The 23093-nt window shown below is 43.5% G+C and overlaps 1 protein-coding gene across 3 annotated transcripts; it reads right to left on the reverse strand.

Annotated features, from left to right (window-relative positions):
* Positions 1-137: 137 nt before the first annotated feature.
* PPEF2 (protein phosphatase with EF-hand domain 2) lies at positions 138-21271 on the reverse strand. 3 transcript variants are annotated; one of them, XM_026848132.1, is made up of 19 exons: positions 20999-21271; positions 19214-19319; positions 16430-16620; positions 14916-14945; positions 12631-12758; positions 12057-12114; positions 10760-10935; positions 9761-9875; positions 8867-8913; positions 7798-7964; positions 7679-7715; positions 7439-7588; positions 6350-6676; positions 4716-4901; positions 3894-4036; positions 3277-3383; positions 2022-2185; positions 1353-1440; positions 138-757 (listed from the first exon to the last, which is right to left on the reverse strand). In XM_026848132.1, the coding sequence occupies exons 3-19, from the start codon at positions 16491-16493 to the stop codon at positions 579-581; spliced, it is 2166 nt and encodes a 721-aa protein (XP_026703933.1). In that variant the 5' UTR covers positions 16494-16620; positions 19214-19319; positions 20999-21271; the 3' UTR covers positions 138-578. The 3 variants fall into 3 exon arrangements, with proteins under 3 accessions (XP_026703933.1, XP_026703932.1, XP_026703934.1); XM_026848131.1 differs by having other exon boundaries at positions 10760-10953; XM_026848133.1 differs by lacking the exon at positions 14916-14945 and having other exon boundaries at positions 20999-21270.
* Positions 21272-23093: the final 1822 nt, after the last annotated feature.

The following is a 23093-nucleotide window of genomic DNA, read 5'->3' on the forward strand; positions in this document are numbered from 1 at the left end:
GTTTCACATGTTTGAGATTGTTTTTTTGAAGTGTTGCTTACCACAGCAAAGGAACAACAGAGGGGAAATAGATATTAGCTCTGAAAGCACTGCTGCTGACCAAGTAGACAAACTAGAGAAGGCATGAACAGCCCAGAACGAGTAATCTAGAAAAAACTTTATTAAAAGGAAGGCTCTGCTCTAGCAGTTGCTTCTGAGTTAAAACGCTGCCTACAAGAAATACCTTTACTTCCATTTTCCTACACTTGAATAGACCTGTAACATTTCATCACATGCATTGACAAGATAAACTAAGTCGAATCTTCCCTTTGAGCAGGAATGTCTACTTAAAACAGCTCCTTTTTAAAAATGGCCAGAATTGAAGTGCAGCTTATCTATTTTACCTGTTACCTTCCCCAAACGGATCAGAGCTCTTGGCTACAGCGGTCACTGTTTTCAACCAATAAGTGCTACAGGTACCTGCCTTCCCTTTCCCTGCTTCGCATCTGCAGGCACGCTCTGCGGTGAGGGAGGAAGCGGTCCCCCTGGCTTCACAGACAGTCAAGGCATTGGACATGGCAACCCTCACCAGGTTCTCACTACTGAGACTGTTTGACAAGGCGGAAGGCTTCTAGGAACTCATTGAAGTCGATGTTTCCATCCTTATTGAAATCAATGCTGCGAACTAAGTCGTTGATGCCGTCGTCTGTGAGTTCAATGTTCATGTGGGTGCTGAACAGCTTCCAGGTTTGGCGGAATTCCTCAAATGAGATGAGGCCTGTGGAGAGGGAAGGCACAGACACTGCTGTCAGTCAGTCCCCACTCAGCATGCAAGGAGGGACCCCTGCTCAGGTCTGATCTCTCATCCCACCCTTGCTGCCTGCATACCCTAAAGGAAGGAGGGAAATTGCTCATAATCTACAATTCATATGCTGCAACTAAATCTCCTAGCAGGGAAAATGCTGGCTAAAATACAACTTAAAGCAGTAAAGAGACACAGTACAATCTGGGAGAACAAAAAGAAGGCAAAGACTATTTTATTTTCTGTTTCCCGAAGTAATTTGGCAGAGATAACTGCTTGAAAGCAGGTAACACTGAAGATCCCAAGTACACTGCATTACTGTCATTGCTCTCATCACAGTTTTTGTTCTGCTGAACTCTAGAACAATTACTAATTCTCTACCTGGACTGCACACAGACCTTCAAAATGCACCACGTTTGTGGAACTGTTTAATGACATTTCAGAAGCTTTTGAGGGAGAAGAACGCAAGCTGTGACCCATTAAATAAAAATGCCTTTGTACACACTAAAGGGAGCCCAGAAGTAGAATGGAATACAATGCTGTGACCAACAGCCCCTGCACGCCACCTTACCTGAATGATCTCTGTCTATAATCCTGAATATGGTCTCCAAGTTGGATCTGTTTCGATAAATGACTTCCAGCAAGCTCGACTGGATGTGCTGAAAGACAACATGATCACACTCTTTCTACCCTTCTGACAGCTCTCTGCTTTCTCTAAGCAGTTACTGCAGACCTTCCCATAAATGAAAATGTTTGCTGCTCTCCAAAGTTTGCCAGCAATGCACTTTGCATCCTGTGTGCCCTCTGAAACAGGTTTGTGGTGACTGGACCCTCTGTGCAGCTCTGCCTTACAGCACATCAGCAACCTGTTGCTTCCAAACAGAGCTTTTCTGGGCTAACAGAGAAGACAGTGACTTAAGCTATGCTTTTTAACCCCGCAGAGTTGTTTTTTCTGGGTGTAATTTAGGAACTCTGACTTTGAGAATGGAATATAGTTTTTGTATTCAACAGCCTGCATCCAAAACTACCTCTAGGTTTTGGTTTCATGTGCATCATCTATTTCTACAGTGGAATGAATGCCTCTGGGCTACGTGAATTCATGCAAGCTTTTCCATTGACTTCAGCATGATTTTGGATTACACAGGAACCATCCACTCTGATACCATACTCGGTTCCACAGGTGGGGGGATCTGGTGAGCTGCTTTGCATCATGCTTTGATGGAAGGGGTTGAGTCCTTACCTCTTGGCTTCGCTGCTCCATGGCCAAGTCGTCGAGCCAGGACTTGTATTCCAGCATGCCATCAGCTGTGCTGCGCACCAGCTGTGGTCTCAGCATTCGCCAGGGCAATCCCAGGTGCAAGACTGACTCCACTGCCATCGCCCAGTTGTTCAGTGAAATCTTTCCTGTAAGGAAAAGGGAGAGCCATGGAGACCTCTGAGAGATGGGCAGCTGAAAGCACATGAACGCAAAGTAAAAAGCCCAGGGTATGTGTGTGCCCAGCCTACCATGGTGCTGACAGCATGGCATTACTTCTCCATGGCACACTTGAGGGCTTTGGTAGAGGGAAAAGCCCTACGTGGCTGTACAGACATCAGCCACTGCAGACACAAGCGCGCTTGCTGCTCTCCCCATACAGCTTTTGAACATTGCAGCAAATCGGGGCCATAGGGCTGCAAACATCTGAACAATGGGAAGACAGTAACTTTGGATATTTCATTATAAATCTGTGGCCTGCAGCCAGGGTCACCCTGCAGATTGTGGCCTGTGCAACTGCACTAGTACTTCCTCAGCAACCCAGGAACATGGAAAAGCCTCTAGTTTAGCAGCTGCTGTAACAGCTGAACTGGACTTTGGTGAACAATTTTGCTACCAGGGAAGAAAGCAGTTCTACCCACAAGACAGCAATCCTGCCAACCGCTGTGTTCCTTTTCTTCCCCAGACCACACATGGACAGATCTCAGCAACAGGTCTTGGTCGCTGCACCAGCAGAGCACTTCTGTCAGCCAGAGAGTTATCAACTCTTGGCTCCTTCCTTAAGGCTCTGACAGCAGCAGCTGCTGTGGAGGACATCCTTCGCTTTCCTCTTCCCAGTGATTTTAGACTCCAGGGATGACAGGGCTCTGGAGACCACCCAGCCCTTCCCAAGCGAGATGACAAACATGGTCCAGGTTGTCTTTTCCAGTGCTTCATGGATACTCCTCTTCCAAAGGGTTCTCCTAGTACCAAGCCTAAATGGCTACACATTAGGCTAATCACCTCTTGCTTCTCTCCCAGCCCCCCATTCTTATGCCACTCTGAGGCATTAACAGGTTCCCAACAGAGCCACAGAGAAACAGCAGACAGGACCAGTGCTCTAGAAAGGTCTGACACAGCCTCTCCATGGGACAGTCACTGTCAACTACCAGTGAGGAGTCTCCCAACCAGCCACACATTCGGCCGCTTCAATCCTGTCCTAACAGGGAATTAACCTGAGTGTCCCTCGGCTCAGATTTACCTGTGTTGTCCTTATCGTAGGCCTTGAACGCACTGATGAGGGCTGAGGTGTGAGCAAAGAGCTTTTCCCGCAAGGCTCGAAAGGCTGACTCCTCTACTCTGCTGATTCTGGAGGATGCAAAAAAGAGAGAAGCACGTTAAGGACTTGCCACGAAGCACAAGAGAAGCTGCACCTGCCCAATACTCTGGCCTGTCCGTGGATTGTCTAGACCCTCACACAACTGCTCTGCACAGCTGCAGCTGCATCTTGGTGCACATGACAAGGCACTGCATGCCTGGATCACAGGTCTCCAAAGTTGATGCAGTGAATTCCCTGCATCAATTTGTGAAGTAGCAAAGCAGAAAGGGTCCACAGTTAAAACTTGACATTGAAAGGAGAAGCTGGAAAATCAGCAGTCTGTAAAAAAAGAGTCCCCTTCTGATCTTGTAACGCTTCCTCCTCAACCCCTGAGCCTCCCTCAGTGATTTCTGCACAAAGCTTGAATCCTCCTCTAGTGCTATTATTTAGTAAATCAAGCTGTGAAAGTTCAGCTCCAGAGTCAAACTTTCTCAAAGCTTCCAAATTTTTCCTATTTGGAATTTTGACTTGGTGAATACAGAGCAATTGGAAAGCCTTGCCTTTGGGTCATAGTGAGAGTGTGGGCTGTCTTGCTTGCTTGGTACTGCACAAAATGGGGGACGAGGTCTGGTCCCAGTTTCACATAGGCTCCTCTGTTGCTGCCAATCTCATAGTAGTTTGAGGCTGAAAATATGGTCAGCACCTAACCCCAAAAAGAGAGAGGCATTTACAGTCAGTACATACAGCCTGTGTTACATATACATGGATCAGTGAAAACAACACAACCGATCCCATATGGAGTCAACAGACTGAGAAAGCACCGTGTTTGATGTGGAAGAGCGAGGTGGCAGCTGGCCTGGAAGCCTTGAAGTGTGAGTTCCTCGATCTCATGTCGATCTGGCCACATGCAGGGTTTCTGTGATTTCACTGTACTCTCCTGACAAACTTCCACTCTCCACTGCAGTGAGCGGAGTCAAAAGTGCCCTGTTGAAGTCACTGAAGTGATCCTGAACCCTTCTGAGAGCAAAACGCTTCTGCAGCAGGTTAGTAACACCCTTTTGCAGATCATCTTCAGAAACAGCTGCATTAAGCAGGGGTGAAGGCACAAATGGATTCAGGGGTTTTCTCAGCTACCACATACAAGGATGTGCTTTGCCTGCACAACAGATGACCCCAACAGAGTAGGTGGCTCCAGACTGTCCTGACCTAAGACCTCAGCTGGGAACACGCTTCAGTAACTTGCAGTAAGGCTGTTCAACAATTTTGGATATACGTAACAAAGCCTCACTGGAAGAAATGGGGAGCTGAGACAAGCCACCACAGAAACCCTGCCCAGGGTGGATGGAGACCCAAATAGCCTTCATGCTGAACCCCTCACTGACCTTGCGGTTGTGACAGAACTCGTAGCCCTCTTGCTTGCACTCATGGGAGCGGATGAGGAACTGCAAGTTGTACTTTTCAAGGATCTTGTCTGTCACATCAGGCCCGAAGTAGCAGCCACCACCTCGCACTGTATTTACTCTGCAGCCTTCCTGAGGCATGGGGTCACTCCAGAGAATGTCTAAAACCTGAAAAGATTGAAAAAGTTCACTGAATAAAGTGTACCCAGCAGATACCACCCATCAAAGTTTACTAAGCAAACAGAGCTCTCTGAATCCCTCCCTGGACTGCTGCTATTACCATAGCACAGGGGAATAGAGAAGTTTCCTGCATAGCAGCTGAACCACCGTACTGCTCCACAGGACTGTCACAGACCTGATCCACCCGAGAGGTGACAGTAGTATTGGCCTGGAGCTACAGGCACACCCAAAGTGCCTGGGAGAAGAGGGTGTACATAAATCAGGCCTGATACAAGATTTCCCTTTGCTGCCTCTGAGATTTCAAAGAGCCTTGCTTGTCCTCCATCCTGCAACACTGGTCCCAGGGCAAGAACATCCAGCAGATCCTGAGGCCATGAGCCAGCTTAGTATTAAACTTCTTTGCTCACTAGCCAGGACATTCCACAGCCTTCAGAAACGTAAGTAAGTGCTGACTCAGTAACCACTATTTGGATTAAAGTTTCATCTCTTTAACCCTGACCTCAATATATAGCTTTATGCTGATAAGGTGTGCAATGCTGGGATGTCATATGTAATGTGAAGTAAGTAACGGTGGTTCTAGAGCACACAGAAGGGGCTTACAGACAGACTGGTCTAACATAAACAGAAACCCAGATTCCCAGGCTCTGACCCACCTAGCAATCTACTCACAGTACAGCCCAGCTAAAACCACCATTTCAGTCTGCTCTTAGTACTCAAGATCACAACTCACTCATCAGCAAATGACATTGCTCATTCATTACCTACAAAGCTGGCTTCAGATACCCCACATACACAGTAAGCGATATAACCACTGGACTCTACAGTCACTCTTGTCTATTATTTCTCTCCCCTGCAGTGAATCAAGAAAACCTGTCGCCCAACTCTATGCCTGAGCAGCAGTTCTATGTATAGAACAATGGATGAATACTGGGACAGAGCCTTGAGCACAGAAAGCCAAAAGCCCAGTGAAGATGCTGACTCATAAGGATAGGAGAAAGGCTCCAGCAGAACAGCAGTTAGTGCCAGTCTTGCACACAGCTTACGTTCTACGCGACTCGTGCACAGCTCTTCAGTTGCTAGGGGACCATGCCACAGGATGGGCTGGAGGTAGCACAGGAACCTAACGAAACGTCCCCAAGCAGCAGAGATCACATGCGCTCAGTACAGCCCTTCCTCCCCACTTACTGCTGAATGATCAATGCCAGGCTGTTTCAAGGTACAGAGCAGCAGGTACAAAATTGTACAAACCCCATAGCCTGCCCGCTTCCACTTCAACACTGAGTTGCTCCTTAACTGCATTATATGAAGCAGCAAAAATCTCTGCAGAGGTCTGTGCGCTGACACACATATTTTGTACTGAGATTCCTTGTAACAGAACAAACCTGCAGGAGACACCCACAGCCCACCGAGCTCAGGGCCCCACTTTGACTACTCGCCTGCTTCCACTCTTCCTGGTGAGTCCAGCACTGCGTATCCAGTTCGGTCAAGGAGACCACGCTGGAATAGGTGGGCTCCTCTGTCTCTGACTCGCTGTCCACCAGCTGGCGGCACCACTCGATTTGCTCCTGCACCGTCTGCCGGAGCCACTTGGAAAACTCCAGCCTGTTGGTTATGCTGGGAGCCGCCCGGGGCTGCGAGGATAAACTGAGGTCTGACTCACTCTCTGATGACTCGGTCTCTACTTTGCTCTCCCCGTTTATTTCCTGTATTTCCACATCTTTGTTCGACTCCTTTCTTTTCTTCTCTCTTAATACAGAAATAAACTGAAAGAGAGTAATAAATGATAAGAGAGAAAAGAGAACTGGTCACACCACTTGGAAACCTACATCTCCAGCTCTAACATCTTCCACTGATAGACTTGAGTGACCCAAGCCTCTGAGCCTCAATTCTCTTTGCTGCCATCAAATGCTGATTAACTGGGGAGATTACTAGTGCCATCTTCTCAGATGTGCCATTCTTGGTTTACAGCTGGGACCCCACATCCATCCTGACTATAGATCTATCTCTTCTCCATTGAGTTTATGCTGCTCAGACATTTCACAAAAGGTAGATTACATGGATTTAATCTACAATGGGAAGTAGGTGGCAGAATGAGGGAAGGGCTCATGACTAATGCAAGTGCTTGCCATTACAGTTGGAGAAGGGAAGTAGTATTTCTCAATTAGAAAGTGAGGCAGAGACAGGTTAAATGACCTCAAAAATCCTTCTGAAAATCTAGTGGGAAAAAACAGTCTAAGGAACTCTGGGACAAAGTCTCATCATCACTGCTTTTACAGTCAGCACCAGCCCGTCTAGCCATGCCTTTACCCACCACTTCCCTGGCTACAATCCTTACATGTTCCAGAAGCCAACATCTCTTCACACCTCCTGCACACACACTATTAAACCAAAGGACTCACTCCAAACACAGTTTGTCTAGACCGTCCTATGTATTTGTCCTGTCAACAGCCAAGTTGATATGAATAAGCTTCTCACCACAAATCAGCAACACTGTTGTCTTGTAGTATCTAGGAAACAAAACCTACTTTGTTCCTTTGAATTTTCTGAAGCATGTCCAGGTCAGTGGTGTCAGAGATGCCCCCATGTATAATGAGGACTTTCTGATCAATCAGGGTGGCCAGGGGCAGCCAGCAGAACACATTCTGAACCATCTTCAAGATTTTCTTCCCATGCACCTAGGAGGGCAGGTCAGAAAGGAAAAGATGAAGCATCAGCTTTCAAAGTCCACGTCTTACATGGTGAAGGAGACACAAATGTATGCCTACCTTGTATTTCTGCATTACTTCCTTGGCAAAACCATAGCTAAAGGAACAGGAGAAGAAGTTCAGTGGGGTTCCGCAGCCACACCCCTGACATTGCAGTCAGCCCCACACAGAGCCCGTACCGTAAGTTGACCATGTGGTCCTCATGGTTCCCACGGTTGAGATGAACCTCCTTTGGATAGATCAAGAGGAAGGTGAAGAGGACGATGAGGATCTCAAGGGACTGTTTGCCTCTGTCTACGAAGTCCCCATTGAACACATAGGACTTGGAAGGGGAAGGAAGGCCATTCTGCAAAAGCAAGGAACCAGCAGATATTACAAGAGAGGCCTCCCCATGACGTCCATATACCTCCCCCCATCCCAGATGCACATTCTCTCCTGTCCCAGATCACCCTGTACAGTGGATCATGACTTTTTATCCTGTAGGCTCCCAGTGGCAAATGCACTGAAAAGTGAAAGCTGGCAGTCAGGAAGGGTTGCCATTGGTATCATCACTTACAAAAACGTCCACTGGCACTTCTCAAATGTACATGTATATCAGATTTCAGAGTCAGCAAGGGAGTAAGCTGCTGCTTTGTGAAGCCATTTAAAATGGATCCAATTGACCTGGAGAAGTGCACATGAAGTGCCCAGTTTTGCAAACACTTCTCAGCACGACCCATGCAATACCTCTCACAATGCCTGGTTGTTTGCTGATTAAGGATACCAATTAAACTCAGACACCAGAGTGAAAAGAGTAGGCGTAATTTACTGGTGATAACCAAATGATGTTACAGTGTAATACAGAAGACATGCAGTAAGAAAAGGCAGAATAGTGGACCTAAAGCAACAAACAGGAAAATACAGGGTAATGCATCAGATCACTACTACCTGAGAGAGAGAATAGTGATTAAGAAAGATCCATCACCACTTGCCTACTTTACCATCACCCAGCCCTGCAGTGGCTGGGCAGCCCCGGTTGCAGTGAGGATCTGGAGAGCCTGTCCCCGCAAGTGGGAAATCCTAGGCAGTGCGTCCACCCATAGGTGAGGCTTCCAAAGTCACTGCAAATGGGCCCAGCCTTACATACTAAAAGTCAGCAAGCCAGAATAGCTGGCACCTTTGTTTTGAGCGGAAAATTTCTGGTTTCATTCTCCTGTTGGATTCCACCCCAAGGCCTGCCCAGCCTCCATCTCCAAATACAGTGCCTACCTTATAAAATATGAGGAACAAGTCATCCAGCTGGCCGTGCAAGTCTCCTAACAGGCACAGAAAGACAAGGCACAGTATGTTTACCTTTAGCTTTAGAAGACACCAATAAATAACTTCCTATGAAGTATCTCCTCTATAAATTAATGACCAGTGAAATATTTTGCAAAGTTCAAGGTAGAAGTTTACTTACGCTGAGGCAAATGTGCCTGAAAGAAAAGGACATGATGTAAAGGCTTGAGCTGAAACCAGAGAAGGACAGCAAAAAGCCTACACCAACTTCTGAAGACTCTGATTCAGAAGCTGTGTTCATTTATCTCTTATGATGACACAACATGGCACAAGAAACTATTTGACTTTGATCATTACATGGGAGAAAGATTTGCATACAAAACAATAATCGAATTAATTTCTCATTTAACATGATATTGGAGAGAGAGGTTTGTTTTTCAGAAGCTGACTGCACTCAGAATTCTGTACTAAGTACATATTTTTCAGAAATATCTCAAAGTTTCAACATTGGAGCTACAGTAGAAAAATAATGGTGAAAAGCTTCGCTTCTTTTAAATTTTCTTGACAGGATGCAAACACCTTCCCTCATCCTGTTGCAGATGAAGCAGAAATGGGGCCACGATACAGATATGCTCCCTCCAGTCTCCACATTAGTCTTCACAGCAGCTCACATACAGCATCATAGAATAAACCCAGATTATTTTAGACAGCTCCAGTTGCCTCTCAATGCAACATGCATTTTGCTTACAGACTGCGTTTGTGTTCCACATTCACTACAGTGGACAGCATTATACTTAGGGTACCATTTTATGTCTTTCCCACCCACCCCTTCCACATGAGCGTTCTGCCCCAGAGACTGTGCAGTGTCCTCCCATCCAGACGTACCACACACAGTGACCTCCTCGCTGTAGCAGGTGGAGACATGACTGATGTTTGGCAACTGCTTGAGGTGCTTTCTGGTCTCATGCAGAAGGTTTAAGACATAGCGAGCATGGAGCTGCTACTAGGAGAAAGCGAAGGGATTAGAGCAGGAAATCCGTGACTTCTGAGCAGCAAGACAGCTCTGTCTGCAAAGGCCCCAAGGACCTACCACGATATTCTGCGTGGCAGAAACTGGGATGACACTTGGTGCTGACCTACAGGCTTACAAATACTGGGAAACACCAGGACAGAAGAGACTCACCCAAAGCAGCTCAGCCTTGGCACTGACAGGGCTGGCAAGAGAACCCCAAAGCCCTAGCACCCCGTGGTCAAAGCTGTATCTGCGAGGCAACACCACCTCACAGAGCAGCAGAAATTCCAGCCCAGTATCACAGGTAAAAATCTGCTCCTCGAGATCTTTCTTAGCCTTCTCCACGTTAAGCCAGACCCCTGAGCTGCGATGTGTCCTAAGAAATAGGTTCTCTCAAAGCCAGGATGTAGGCATTTAATATTAGTCAGGACACTAGAGACCTTTGTTTTAGAAGTCGTTTTGTTTGGAGAAGGGATGTTTTGGCCTATTTTGCAGTTCAGCACCTTGACTGAGGGATGGCAGCAGAACACTGCAACTGTAGAAGGACTTGTCTTGTTAATGCTGCTGAACTGGAACTGGACTCTCTCATCAAAAATCTCACATTTTACATTTTAAATATGAGTCAAAGTTGTGTGATACAAACCATGATTTTAATCACATGGCCCATTTCCATCTGGGCCATCCTGGATGTTTTTAGAAATTGAGGAACTGAAACACTTTCATTTTTTGTTGCAACATGAAGTGGTGTGGGTTTTTTTCCTTTCAAAATGAAATTCAGATTAATATTGGCACACATGAAAAGTTTTCAGTTTTATCTGTCCTACACCCCTGCATAGAGAAGGGGAAAGCGTGGTTCCTTTTGGGATCCTTACTTGTTTCTGTTTAAAAGCTTCCAGCAAGGCAGTTGCATGGTCAGGAAGGAGTGGGAAAGAGAGACGGGGTCCAGTGTAGGAGTCTGGCACCTCCATGGATTCATAGTCACAGTATTTTTCCAGCTCTGCCTCTTTGAAGCTTTCCCCACTTAAGAACATGCGGCTGATAAAATCTCCTGGATGGCAGGTTGGTCCGTTTGTTTGGTTTGTTTTAAAAAGAGAAAGACAAGAAAAAGTTAAGTTGGCACAATACACCATTCTAGTAATTTGCTAAAGGGAAGCTGTTTGGTTCAGCTAGAGCTCATGAGCAATGACAGTGGCAGAGCCTAGCTCCTAGTTTGACACCGCTACAGAATTTGCAGTGGGGAAAAGGCTGCCTGTGTTCTGTGTGTCAGGCAGTGTTGGCAGCTACGGTAGTTTCTGCAAAACTCTGGTAGAGCCAGCTGGACAGTGGTTGTCATGGCTAATTGAAATTTTATTTTCAATGACATGCAAAAGCAAACTGTATAATAAGGAACCATCTCCTACATCCCACCGTTTTTTCCAAGCTTGCACCTACATTCTCAGTGTGGCACAAAAATTGTAGAAATACACATTATTTTTTTTTATTGCTGTAACATCTCAAAGCCTAACTTAAGGAACAGGACATTATTGTCCTGTTTTATACAGACAATGAAAAAAAGTCTTCCTCAACAGAGCTTTGCTGTAAATTACATGGGGTGGTTTTGAGAAAAAGGATGGCAGTTTGAAAGGAAGGAGCAGGGACTTTAGCAGGTTATGGTCAGCAATGCAAATAGTTAATTTTCACTTACTACTATCAGGTTTCAGAGCTAAGCTCATTAGCAAGTTCCCAGCACTAAGAAATAACATATAATGCTCTCTGCAGATTCAGGAAGATACTCTATTGGGTCCCACAGCACTTCCCTCCCCCCAGCTATAATTGAGAGACTATAAATAAAATAGATACCCTCAAGGTAGATTCTCTTGCTTCAGAAATGGACTCTGCAAAGGCATCACTGAAAAAAGGCATCTTTCTAATACAGCTATTAGAAAAAATACTGAGATTTTATTTCCCTTTCCAGCTCCTAAGGAGCAGGAATTGCCCCACATCCCTTGTACAGCTCTGACATTCTCCAGACAGTTCACTCCCTATCCAAATTCCTGATGCCATCGTTCTTTAGACTCTCTTGGCCCCCTTCTGCCCTCCTGAAGGGCCAGCACTGGGCAGCAATTCAATGCAGGGTGCAACCTTCTGAGCTGCTGGTGCCACACCTACAAACAACGCATAGAAACTTACTTTCTTTACTGCTGCTTGGCGTGAAGTGGTCCATGAGGTAACTGAAGAAGTTGTGAAGCTGCAACAAGAGAGCAAGCCCATCATCATTCACCCTGGAATGAAATTCTGGAGAGTGGCAACTTAACATGATCTTCTTTCTGGAAGCATTATCCATGCCCTTCTCATATTCTCTGGTATGTACAACAAATCATACTATACCAATTCTTGTTTTGAATACTTTGTGATGAAGTCAAAAAAGTAGCATTACCTTTAGCTGTACAGACAGAAGTACACCTATAGTCCCTCCCTCTCCCTGCCTGATATCAAGGCAACCATATGAGAGAATATTAATCAAAGTTAAATTATAACAAATCAACTAGGCTTGCCTATTGTGTTCAGACCCAGGATAAACAATGTTAAATAGTCCTTAGGACTTTCTTTCAAGACTTATTACTTGGGTTTTCATCAGACATAAGCAGGAAGGAAATAATAGGCTAAAAAGGGGCAGGAAACCAGCCAGTAGCCAGAAACATGGGAGTCTGTGGCACAGAAACCACCCTCCTATGTATTTTCCTACATAATCTTGGCACCTTACCTTGATCTGATCCTGCTCACAAGCATATTCAATGGATTGAAAGATTCTCCAGGTGCAACGTCGGCGCATTTCCAGCCGAGCAACGTAGCGCCGATACCACTGTTGGATTAAGACGGCTGCCTTGAAAGCTAGGGACAAAAACAGAGCCAACCTGCTGAGCTGCAGTGGCTGCAGCTGAGGTACCCTGCTACCACTCCTTTCCTGACACTGGAAATTGAAGAGGGACCTTTCCTTTTCAGGACTCTTTTCAGGAAAAGTGTTCTGATGCCTAAATATTAAGCATAACAAAACACCTGCTTCTTTTCACCATATTGCAAGAGGTTGATCTGACCCTGCCTGACCAGACACCTCTAATGTAATTCTTACCATCGCTGCTGGTTCCTCAGCACCAGCATTAACAACAGTTTACTAGCGCTTAGAGATCCAAACACATTCTTCAGTGTTAAAAGACAACATCCTTCCTATCTACCTTGATCATTTTCATGTCCATCTTACAGTCTAGGTACTGGGGCTTCAGGAAACCAGAGGTTGGACTGAGGCCATAGAAAGTGTTGGGGAGAAAACAAGACACCACCAAGTCCCTTTCCAGATACTTAAAAATATGGGGTCTGTCTGCCTTCCTTTAAGCCAAATATGTCAGCTTTTGCAGTTCTGGGCAAACTTCAGAAGGGATCTATTCTAGCATAAATGTTAACATAGCATTACCTTGGAATAAAATAAAAAAAATTAGCACCCACTGTGAAAAGAGGGAGACACATCTTTCACCATTAATGACACAGAAGGAATGAAATGCCGGGAATTTCCACGGTCATGGTTCAATCCTCAGGCAGCACAGGCACCAGGCTCTCCCCTCCAAATGATGGCTGTTTGCCCTAGTCTTTAAAACATAACCATTCCTTTGCGTTTCACCAATTTCAGTGTTTTTCATTAAACAAATATTTCAGATGGTGTGCATATTTAAAGTGAAGTACACTGGTACAGTTTCCCATTTCCTTTTTCAAGTTGTGCCACAGAACTTTATGTACCTTTAGAAACTCTTCCATCCTCCTTAGCTGTTCTTGACCCCATCTGGACCTCCTGGTTACTTTACAGCACCTTGCCAACCAGCTCTGCTACTTGGCATTTCTCTTTCGATTACACTCTGTGTCCCTTCCTGTTCATTCCTGCAACACTGTTCATTCCCTAGAGCCCAGCATTTAAAACATTTTCTAACAATGCTTCTTTGTGTCATCTTTAGCTGAGAGAGGGATAACTGCTTTATCTACAGGTTGGCCCCAAAATCAAATGGAGATGACAGAGTTGCACAGCTAGCCCTGCTGCAAATGCTTGTATTCCCTTGGCATTTCTTTGTGAGAGGGCACAGTGTGTTCACCAAAGCAGGGAGAGCAATGGGGGTGTGGGGTGGAAGAACTTTACTGAAATGAAGAAAATCCCCCAACCCCTACCCAAAGGCTGCTAAGTGCTGGCAAGAGACAAAGAGATCACATTAATTCAATTAGCTTGCATTAATTATAGAACATAAACCACCCTGCATGTACTTCAGCAGTAAACACTGACCTTTACCTAAATAAGATATCCTGATGGCTTATGTATTGAAAATAATAATCCTTCTAAATTATGTTACTGTTACAGCCTGTGCAGAGCACAAAAAGGGAAGAGCTGTTGCTGTTGTGCAGCTGGAGAACTGAGTCACAGTGAAGCTGTGGGCAAGAAGGTAAGACTTTGCTAGCCTTAATTAAAGAATAACTTAGGTATTCTTTGCCTGAGCCTTACATCTTGCTGAGAAAATACTTACTGATGTACTGGGCTATGAAAAAATAAAAAAGGCTGACTTTTTTTCCCGCAGTTTGGTGCTCCTGATGCTACCTCTTCAAGCCTGTTTTATAACAGATGCAACACTAGCTGCCTTACTCCCTGTACAGTAATTTGGCTGGCATGTAACCAGAATCACAGTCGCATTCACTCTCTAATATAAACAATTTCTAAAGCATTTCCCTAACAGTGGCTAAATGTCCAATTACTGCGGTAAGAGTCAGGTGTATTTCAACTGAATCCCGAGCAGAAATTCATAGTTGTCGTTCCACATACACTGATGAAAACTAGATCCTTTAAAACATGAAAAATAAAATCTATGAAAGACTCGTTATCAAGCGCATGGTGAGCAGATATACCACCACCCACAGCATTTTAAGCTCCAGATGGGCAAGCCATTGTTTTTTTATGCTGGTTTTACAGAGACTGACTCTGCACCTGAAAAAGCCAGGTATTCTAATTTACCAGCTTACCTGGGTGAGTTTCATCTGGCAGTGTTTGCACTAGTTTAGAAAAAAATAATAATAAAGGAAGAGAAAGAGATTTACCAACATTTTATGAGAATCCAAGCAGCAAACTGAATCATATTTCATAGTATAAGCTACTGAAATCGTGCCAAAGTGGCAGCACTCAAACTGAACTATGCCTGTTCATGTTAGCAGTATAGTTCACACATCATTTTACAGGAGGGAGTCTGCACCCTCTCCCGGGTTCCCCATCCCCTTCTTCCCTCAAGTGCAGGGCCAGTTTCACAGAGCTCTGCTGGCTGCGCTTTCCATCAGGAACAGCCTCTGGGTCTTGTACAAGGGGGACAGGACAACACCTGGTACATTATACTTGGGTGGAAAATCCTAAGCAGCTCCACATCTTGCAAATGACCAGATCTGAAGGATTTTAAGAACCAGATGCAAGAAATTCAGAGAGGTTTTACTGCCATGGGAAACTGTTGATGAGGTATCACATCTAATGCAGAGTTTCAAATAAGTAACTAGTTTTATGTTATACTTTGCTATAGACCATTATCATAACATAGCCCTGAACTTGTTGGGAAAGTCCATGGTTCTCTGGTGCCATAGCCAATAGACGTCTAACTTACTTAAGTAAAAGGTGGAGGTTTTCAACAAAGAAAAATTGCAGACAAAAAAGACCGAGTCACAACTGTATCCCCGCTTTCTTAATTTCTAAATGCAATCACCGTTTTTCTTTTCAAAGCACTTGCAAACAGTTTGCACCATACACCTGTTCTGCCAATGCTGATGACTGCATGATTCAAACAGCAAAGCAAGTAATCTGTTTACTTTTTTTACACTTCCTTATGGTAAAGTCTCACTCATAAACTCCCTTAGGTCCAACAGCAGACCTAAGCATACACCCAGAAGACTGATACTGTCATACAGAGGGTTTCATAACAATAAATCATTACAGCTTCAAGAGCCATAAACAAGTCTAGATTATTAGCAGAGATTTAAGAGCATTGCTCTGATGTAATTAGAAAAAAGCATACTTTATGCTTTTCAGCTTTTTCTTAGCCACACCATCTTACCTTCTTTAGAACCAGATTTATTTTGGTTATGCTAATGTTTCTGCTTTATCAGTCCTTCACCACGAATATAGTCTTTAAAAACAGAGCCCACCAGAAGCAGCAGGGTGATACCATCTATCTCACTGTCAGCACATGATAACACACACATAAACCAGCAATTGATGAATCCATTGGTTTCTAACAGAATTGCTTTTTGCTGCTTCCTTTGTGGTCAGGTTTTGATTGATTTTAATCTAATCCTGGTCTAAATAGCTGTTGTTTTCTCAAGCCTGTTGGTCTTCTGCCTGACAGCTGAGACACATCACAGGATACTGGAAGATATAACCTCGCCTCAATACTATTACGAAAACCAGGTATCTCAGAAAAGAAACGCATCTGCTGCAACCTTCCAACAGCATGTGCAGGAGCAGGCAGGGAATGATTAGTTTTCAAAGAATCACTCACCATTTTCAGACTTCTGCAGGGAGTACTTGTAGTTGGTGGGATTTACAGAACTACTAGATCCCATGTTCTCCAACCAGTGCTTCTAGAATGTTGCAGACTGGCCCAGTATCACCAAAACCATGAAGGAGATGCAGGAAAGACCATTTGGTCAGAAGCAAAACAGCTGCAACATGTCCCACAGTGCCAAGAATCTATAATCAAATATATTAACACTTATTAAGATAAATGAGCAAATGGCCTGTCTTCTGCCCAAGAACACCTTCCACTACCAGGTTTTTCAAGCTACTTTGTTGTCTTCTAGACAATCTGAGGTAAGGGTTTCTGTCTTGCTGCTTCAAATTTCAAGTCGGCTATATAATTAGGAATCATTTCAGCACCTTTCCTAATTGTATTAAAATAACAGATTGCCTATCTAGCTGTTGCAATTGTTCAGTAGATGTATAAATCAGGAATTTATGTACTCTCACAATGCTTCATATGCCTAATTTTAGGCTCCTAAACTCTTAGCAATACAGCAGTCTTTGACGTGAACCTTCATTTCAGATGCTACAATAAAATAATCTTGATTGAGCTCTGAGAGCAGACTACACCTCTGAATCCTTATGCTACCTCGCCCCTTTCCTCATGCACAGCTGAAACACATGGATAGAAGTGCTAAAATACTACACATGACTCCATGTGGGAGGCATTTGTACACTGTATAGGAAAAAAAATGTTCAGGAACCATAAAAGTCATTAAAGTGCTTCATTAACAAACAGTATATGCATATAGCCATCTGTGAAGGATAACTCTTATTATGAGGGATGAACACACAAATGGTATTTAAATCTATTTGCAGTACCACAGCTAGAAGGGAGATAAGTCTAAAATAACAATTAGCTATCATAAGAAAATAATCAGCTTTGTTAAACACTACTTTCGTTCACCTCGTGGATCTGCTTGAGTGTGAGAGCATATTATGCCACCACTTGCTCAGATCCTGGACAGTATAAAAGGACAGGACAGCCAGACTTAGAATTCTAACTTCACTGCTAGGGAAAGCTTTGGTCAGAGCAAACGGATCCTGTTGCAAGATTAGGTCAAATACTGAAATCTCCCACTTTGAGGACAACCAAAGCGGGACAATCGTTCACGGTCAGACATATTTTCTCTGGGAGAAAAACCCAATCATGTACTACTGCCAAAGCAGTCCCAGGCTGTATCGCATAAAAATTACACAGATTTTTATTCTAACCTGGAAATGGGAGAGGAGAAAGCTGACAAAAGGAGGGAAGGAAATGAACACCTGTAAAATGTTAAACCTGGTGCTAGCAGGAAACCACAGCTCAAAGGATTTTGAAGGGTCAGGACAGTGTGACTACAGAGGCATTTATCCCCAGCAGAGGGAAAAGCCTTTCTCCTTTTTCCACTTCCCGCAATCCTTTTGCTTCTTTCAATTTCTTTCCCCCTAACCCACATCTTTCCTCTCAAAATAGCTGCAGATCTGCACAAACACTAATTCAAGGAACACTTCCAATGTTGTATAAGATGCATGTGTGCAGTGTTTGCTCAGGAAGATGAGCTGTGCTAAGCAACATTTCAGCATGGAAAGTTTCTAAGGCAGATGAAATGTTGAAATGCTCTATCTTGCCCAGGATTCCAAATTGCACAATGGCATTTTCACAATAACTGGGTGATGCAACAGGAGGACACATAGCAATGCTCTCAACAAAATACCAGTCACTATAGTTTTATTCTAACATTATTTCATACCAGTGTCAAAAATTACCTGAAATCATTGCTGAATTATGCCCAACTACATACAGTGCTTTATGGCCTTTGTGCATAAATAATGAAGGTTCTCTGACACCTTTTCTGATTATTTACTACTCAAATGGACAACCGCACACAAAAATCAGAATCCCCAGCATTTAAGGCTCTTATTTGTAACCTCCTGTACAAGGCAAATCCCATTTCAGGAAAAACAAATTTTCAAGCTCAGAATTTCTGAGTGTAGACTTATAACTCCCATCTGGCTATCCAAACAAAAACGTCTCTTCAAAGACATAGATCTGAAGATTTCAGCAAGTGTCAGCTATCCAGAGAAGGAGTGATGCAAATTATTTGCTCTGTATCAGGAGCTTGCTTTAGAAACAATCATCCTCACTGACTGCATTCTGGTATAACCTGGCAGGGCAGTCCAAAACAGTGCGAGGCAGGTTCCATTCAGATGAAATGGTGTCATGATGAAATGACACCAGCTACCCTGAAACGTGGTTAGTGTAGACAGCTTTTCCTCCACCGTGGAGGTCAGCACACCCTGCATGCCTAGCTGTACCTTCAGTGCTGCTCAGGAACCTGACTGTACCAGCTTGAAAGAAAAATGGATGCTTCAGGTTTTTGGAAGAGGTGAGTGACTTTAAGGATACCCTTAAAAAAGCAAACATGAAGAAAAAAAATCCTTTTTCAGGAACTGCAACACTTCCAGGTCACTTTTAAGAAATGGAGGACAAATTTGAAGCAAGTGCATAAGTACAGAGTTGGGTACTTTGCTTGCTTAGGCTGCATTCAGGGGTACTGCCTATCTGTTCTGATAAAATGTGACCTTGGATTTGAGAACACCTTTGGAGACACAGAATAAAATTTTTCCATATTTCCCTCCTTCCCTGCAAAACAAACAAGCATTTGTTATTTGAACAGCCCTACTTCAAATATAAATTTTGGCCATCCATTCCAAGGGATGGTCTAGTATTAGTGTGCCCTAGGAGCACGTGCAGAAAGCAAGTACAGGCGACGGCACCTACCTATTTATCTTATCGTGAACAGTCTTGTCAACAAGCCTTTCCCAAACAATTCCCGGAGCTGAGAACTTTTACACTTTGTTACTCAGATTTTTCTGAGGGCCACAGCCTGAGGAAAGGAGTGCACAGCAGTAAGCCGGAGACCCCAGTGGAATCAACCTGTTTCAAGGGTGGGTGGAGCGAGGAAGAAATAGAGCCAGTTCAACTGCTCAGCGCCCCTGATCCTTCCTCATCCACCCAACAGTGATATGCACCCCTCCCCTTCCTAAAATCCTGTACCTGAGAAAAAGAAAAGGAACAGAGGCTCATAAAGACAGCCTGGAAGACTTGATGGACAATGAACCGTGGTATCACCTTAAATATTGAAGCTGTATTAAACAACCTGGTGAGACAAAATGATGCTGCTAGAAACAGCCAGCTACTGACAACTCCTTTCTCATCTTGCTCTACCCTCCATGCCCCTCCTGCAGAGATGTTTAAATTTTCTCTGGTGCAGCTAGAAGACCTCTGAAACAGGCTTTCCTCATGCCTTCTGAGAAGCTGCAATACATTCACCTGAGGCTCTCCCCTGGTACGTGCCACTGCAAGGAGCATCTGCTAGCAAACATGCATGCTAAGTAAAGCAAGGTGATAGAACTTGCTGCATGGACCTACAGCAGGGCCAAACTAAACCACCACCAAGAAAAAGCATGGATTTAAGAGCCACACATGGGCATAGACAACTAATGGAACAACAAAGTTCAGTGCCTCAGTAGAAGACCACAGACATGTAGAAAGATGCATGTTCCCTGTTCACCTGAGTTAGTATTCTAAAGGCAGGAGAAACAGCCACACTCCACATATACCTCCCAAGCCAAAGGATGGTATACTTGTTTCTGCAATGCTTAAAATACAAGCTGATGATTCATTTAATATTACCCTGCAATACCACATAAAACTTATTAAAGGAAAACTCGCACAAATCCATTTGTGTTAATCACCCCAAAACAACAAAAGCCTAGGTAACATTCCTGGCTTATCATAAAAAAGCAAGTGACAGCATTTTGAATCAAATCCTACACACTCAATCACATCACTGAGTTTGTCCACATTACAGATCTGTACAAATTTGGTGCTCCAACCGCTTGAATCAAAGGATTCCTGCAAGAAACACCAAAGCTAACATGAAACCAACTCCAAAGCAACAGGGCTCCTAGGAAAGATGACACACTTCACCTATAACATGTACAACTGAATCCTCACTAACTTGACAATTTTATAGACATTTGAACAACAGAAAGAAGAAATGAGCAGAATATGGAAGGCAATCAGAGGATATACCAGGCTTACTGAAAATTTACTAGGAAAAAAGCTGAGATGTCAGAGGAAAACTGAAATTTTACATTCTGCTAGAAGGAAAAACAGCAAGAGTTTAAGAGCTACAGATTAATTAGAAAAAAAATACGGTACTTTACCAAAGAATAAAAATGCTAGCTAGCACTAGGGAAAGTGATGATCCTGCCGTGCCCTCCTAAATACCTGTGTGTACATCCCACGTGTACATCAGACTTGGCAAGTCTCATAGCTGGAAACGAGGTGGTGGTTTCTATTTTACGCATGCATCAACCTCTGCACCTGCACCAGTTACTGCAGTGCCAAAAAGAAGAATTTCAGATAAAAACCTCCCAACTGCAGTTTTGTTCATCTTGACATATAAAAAGGATGTTCACCTCAAACTATGGGTGCTGAGTAACTACTTCTGAACACGAATTATTATTACGGAGAAATAAAAAGAAAAATGTAACTTACCTTGCCACCAATTTCTAACTTATGGATTTATTAAGATAAACACAATAAAAGCTCTCCACTTTTAAAATTTTTGATTCTATTCAATAGCAAAGTGATCAATAATCTCTGAAGTGATTTGATTACAGATTCAGAAACTCCTCCTCCAAATCTAAATAATCAAGTAAGCTGTTCCCTTGGGCACACAGCAGAAAGGGCCATGTCTTTCAGCACCTGCAGTATAGGGTGTGTGTCCTGTTCTGCAACAAGTGCAGACCCTTCGATTTATTTACTGCACAGTTCTTTTGAGCAGCCTTAAGAATCCTCTGCCACGTGATGCTTAAGAAAGGCTACAGATCTGAAATGGATTAGGATTACTGGAGAGGATTATGAACAAGAAATACAGTATGTTGGGACTCTCTTATCTATGAGTCAGCTCTTACACAGTTTCACGTTGCCTTTTGCTCAATGCAAATTTCTGGAGGAAGAAGAATTAAAGGTTTCACCCATTGCCTATGTTGGGCTGAAAAATCTTCTCTGTTTTGTAGCTAGGGAATCACTACTACAGAAACAAAAGGATGGAAGAAGCAGGGATAATGTCTTAGTTCTATTTAATTACTTAACAATTCTAAGTCATGAATCTGACCAAGCTTGAGAAAGCAGAAAAGCTGTTTTACTTCCCAGTCTCTAAAAAGTGAACACACAAAGCAGGTGAAATCTCCCAACAGAAGGATGCTTTAGCAAGCAATTCAAGTAACTACAAATAATCCTTTTTTTAAAAAACAAACAAGATCACACGAAACACCCAAGCTGTCCAAAACTAATCAGTGCTCCATTTTAATGTTTCCAACATTGTTATGGTTTTATTTTTTAAGTATTAACAATCCTCGTCCCTCTGAATTTTTATCAAGTTTCAATTCTTACACAAAAGTAGCTCAATGCATTTCACAGGTTAAATCATCTAGTTTATAAGATGCATCATTTAACACTTTCTTAGTGTTTATATTTTTAGATTGTCAGTAAACTAAGACCAGAAAATTATATATCCTTTTGGTTAGCAAAAAAAGTATTCAAGTTGGCATAAAGGCTTTGTGGGCAATCAGGATGTCTGTTCTTTTATAAATAGTTAAGAAAATAATGTAAAAGAAAAAACCAAAATAAATTAGACTTCTTCAAATCCCCAACAACACCCCCCCCATTTCCATAATCTGCTCTGTGGCTGGGCCTGAGCAAATTCTGAACAGCCGATAAGACAGAAACACAACAAGAGCAGACAATTTTTTCCTGAATATTCATGGCTACTAAATATTTATACGCTCCAGATCTGTTTGTACATATTGAAACAAACACATTTGATTAAATTTAGGTACCTCTGAGAATCTGGGCACATCCCTGCCAAAATATAATCAGCCTAACACTGCTGAGGTCAAGAAAGCTATGCAAAGTTACACCTGTAAAGATGCTTTTGTCTTTACTTGTGGGCAGCTATTATATAAAGAAAGCCTGCTGAGATCAGGAGTCAGCATCTGCTCTGTGAATTAAAGCAATATAATTCTGAAATCTCAACGATATCGTGACCACTGTTATTTACATCTTCCTCCAGGAACTCTCCATTTTTCAAATTTATCATTGTGGCATACAACTGCTAACATTATTGTCCAAACCGGGTCAAAGCAAAGCTTGCAGCACATTTATCTAGGCAGAGGATGCAAATAAGCAGGTTATGACACTCCGTCAGACTCAGCACAAGGAGATAAAGGGGCCAACATCTCCAGAAGGCTCTCTCAGGAACAGTTTGCATAACCAGTGAACAGATACTGCAGGCGACACTGCACGTAGCTAGAAGTGGTGCTCTGGCCTAACGCTCTGATCACACCTTCTTCTCTCACATAAAATTCTCACTGGCAGTAGCAGGAATTTTGTCCAGTGAATAATGGGACCTCAAAGCTTTATATGAAGGTATCCACTGGTCTTGACTCTTTCAATCCTTCTGTATTTCTGGAGTGCTCCCAAGAAGTGCCTGAATTCAATATGCAGTCACAGCACAACCCGACAAACAAATAAACAAAATCCTCTGCACTATAGAACTTAGCTGTAAACTTTCTATTGAAGGCAACTT

The sequence above is a fragment of the Athene cunicularia genome (genome assembly GCF_003259725.1).
Source record: "Athene cunicularia isolate RWA chromosome 4 unlocalized genomic scaffold, athCun1 chr4_part2, whole genome shotgun sequence".
NCBI lineage: Eukaryota > Metazoa > Chordata > Aves > Strigiformes > Strigidae > Athene > Athene cunicularia.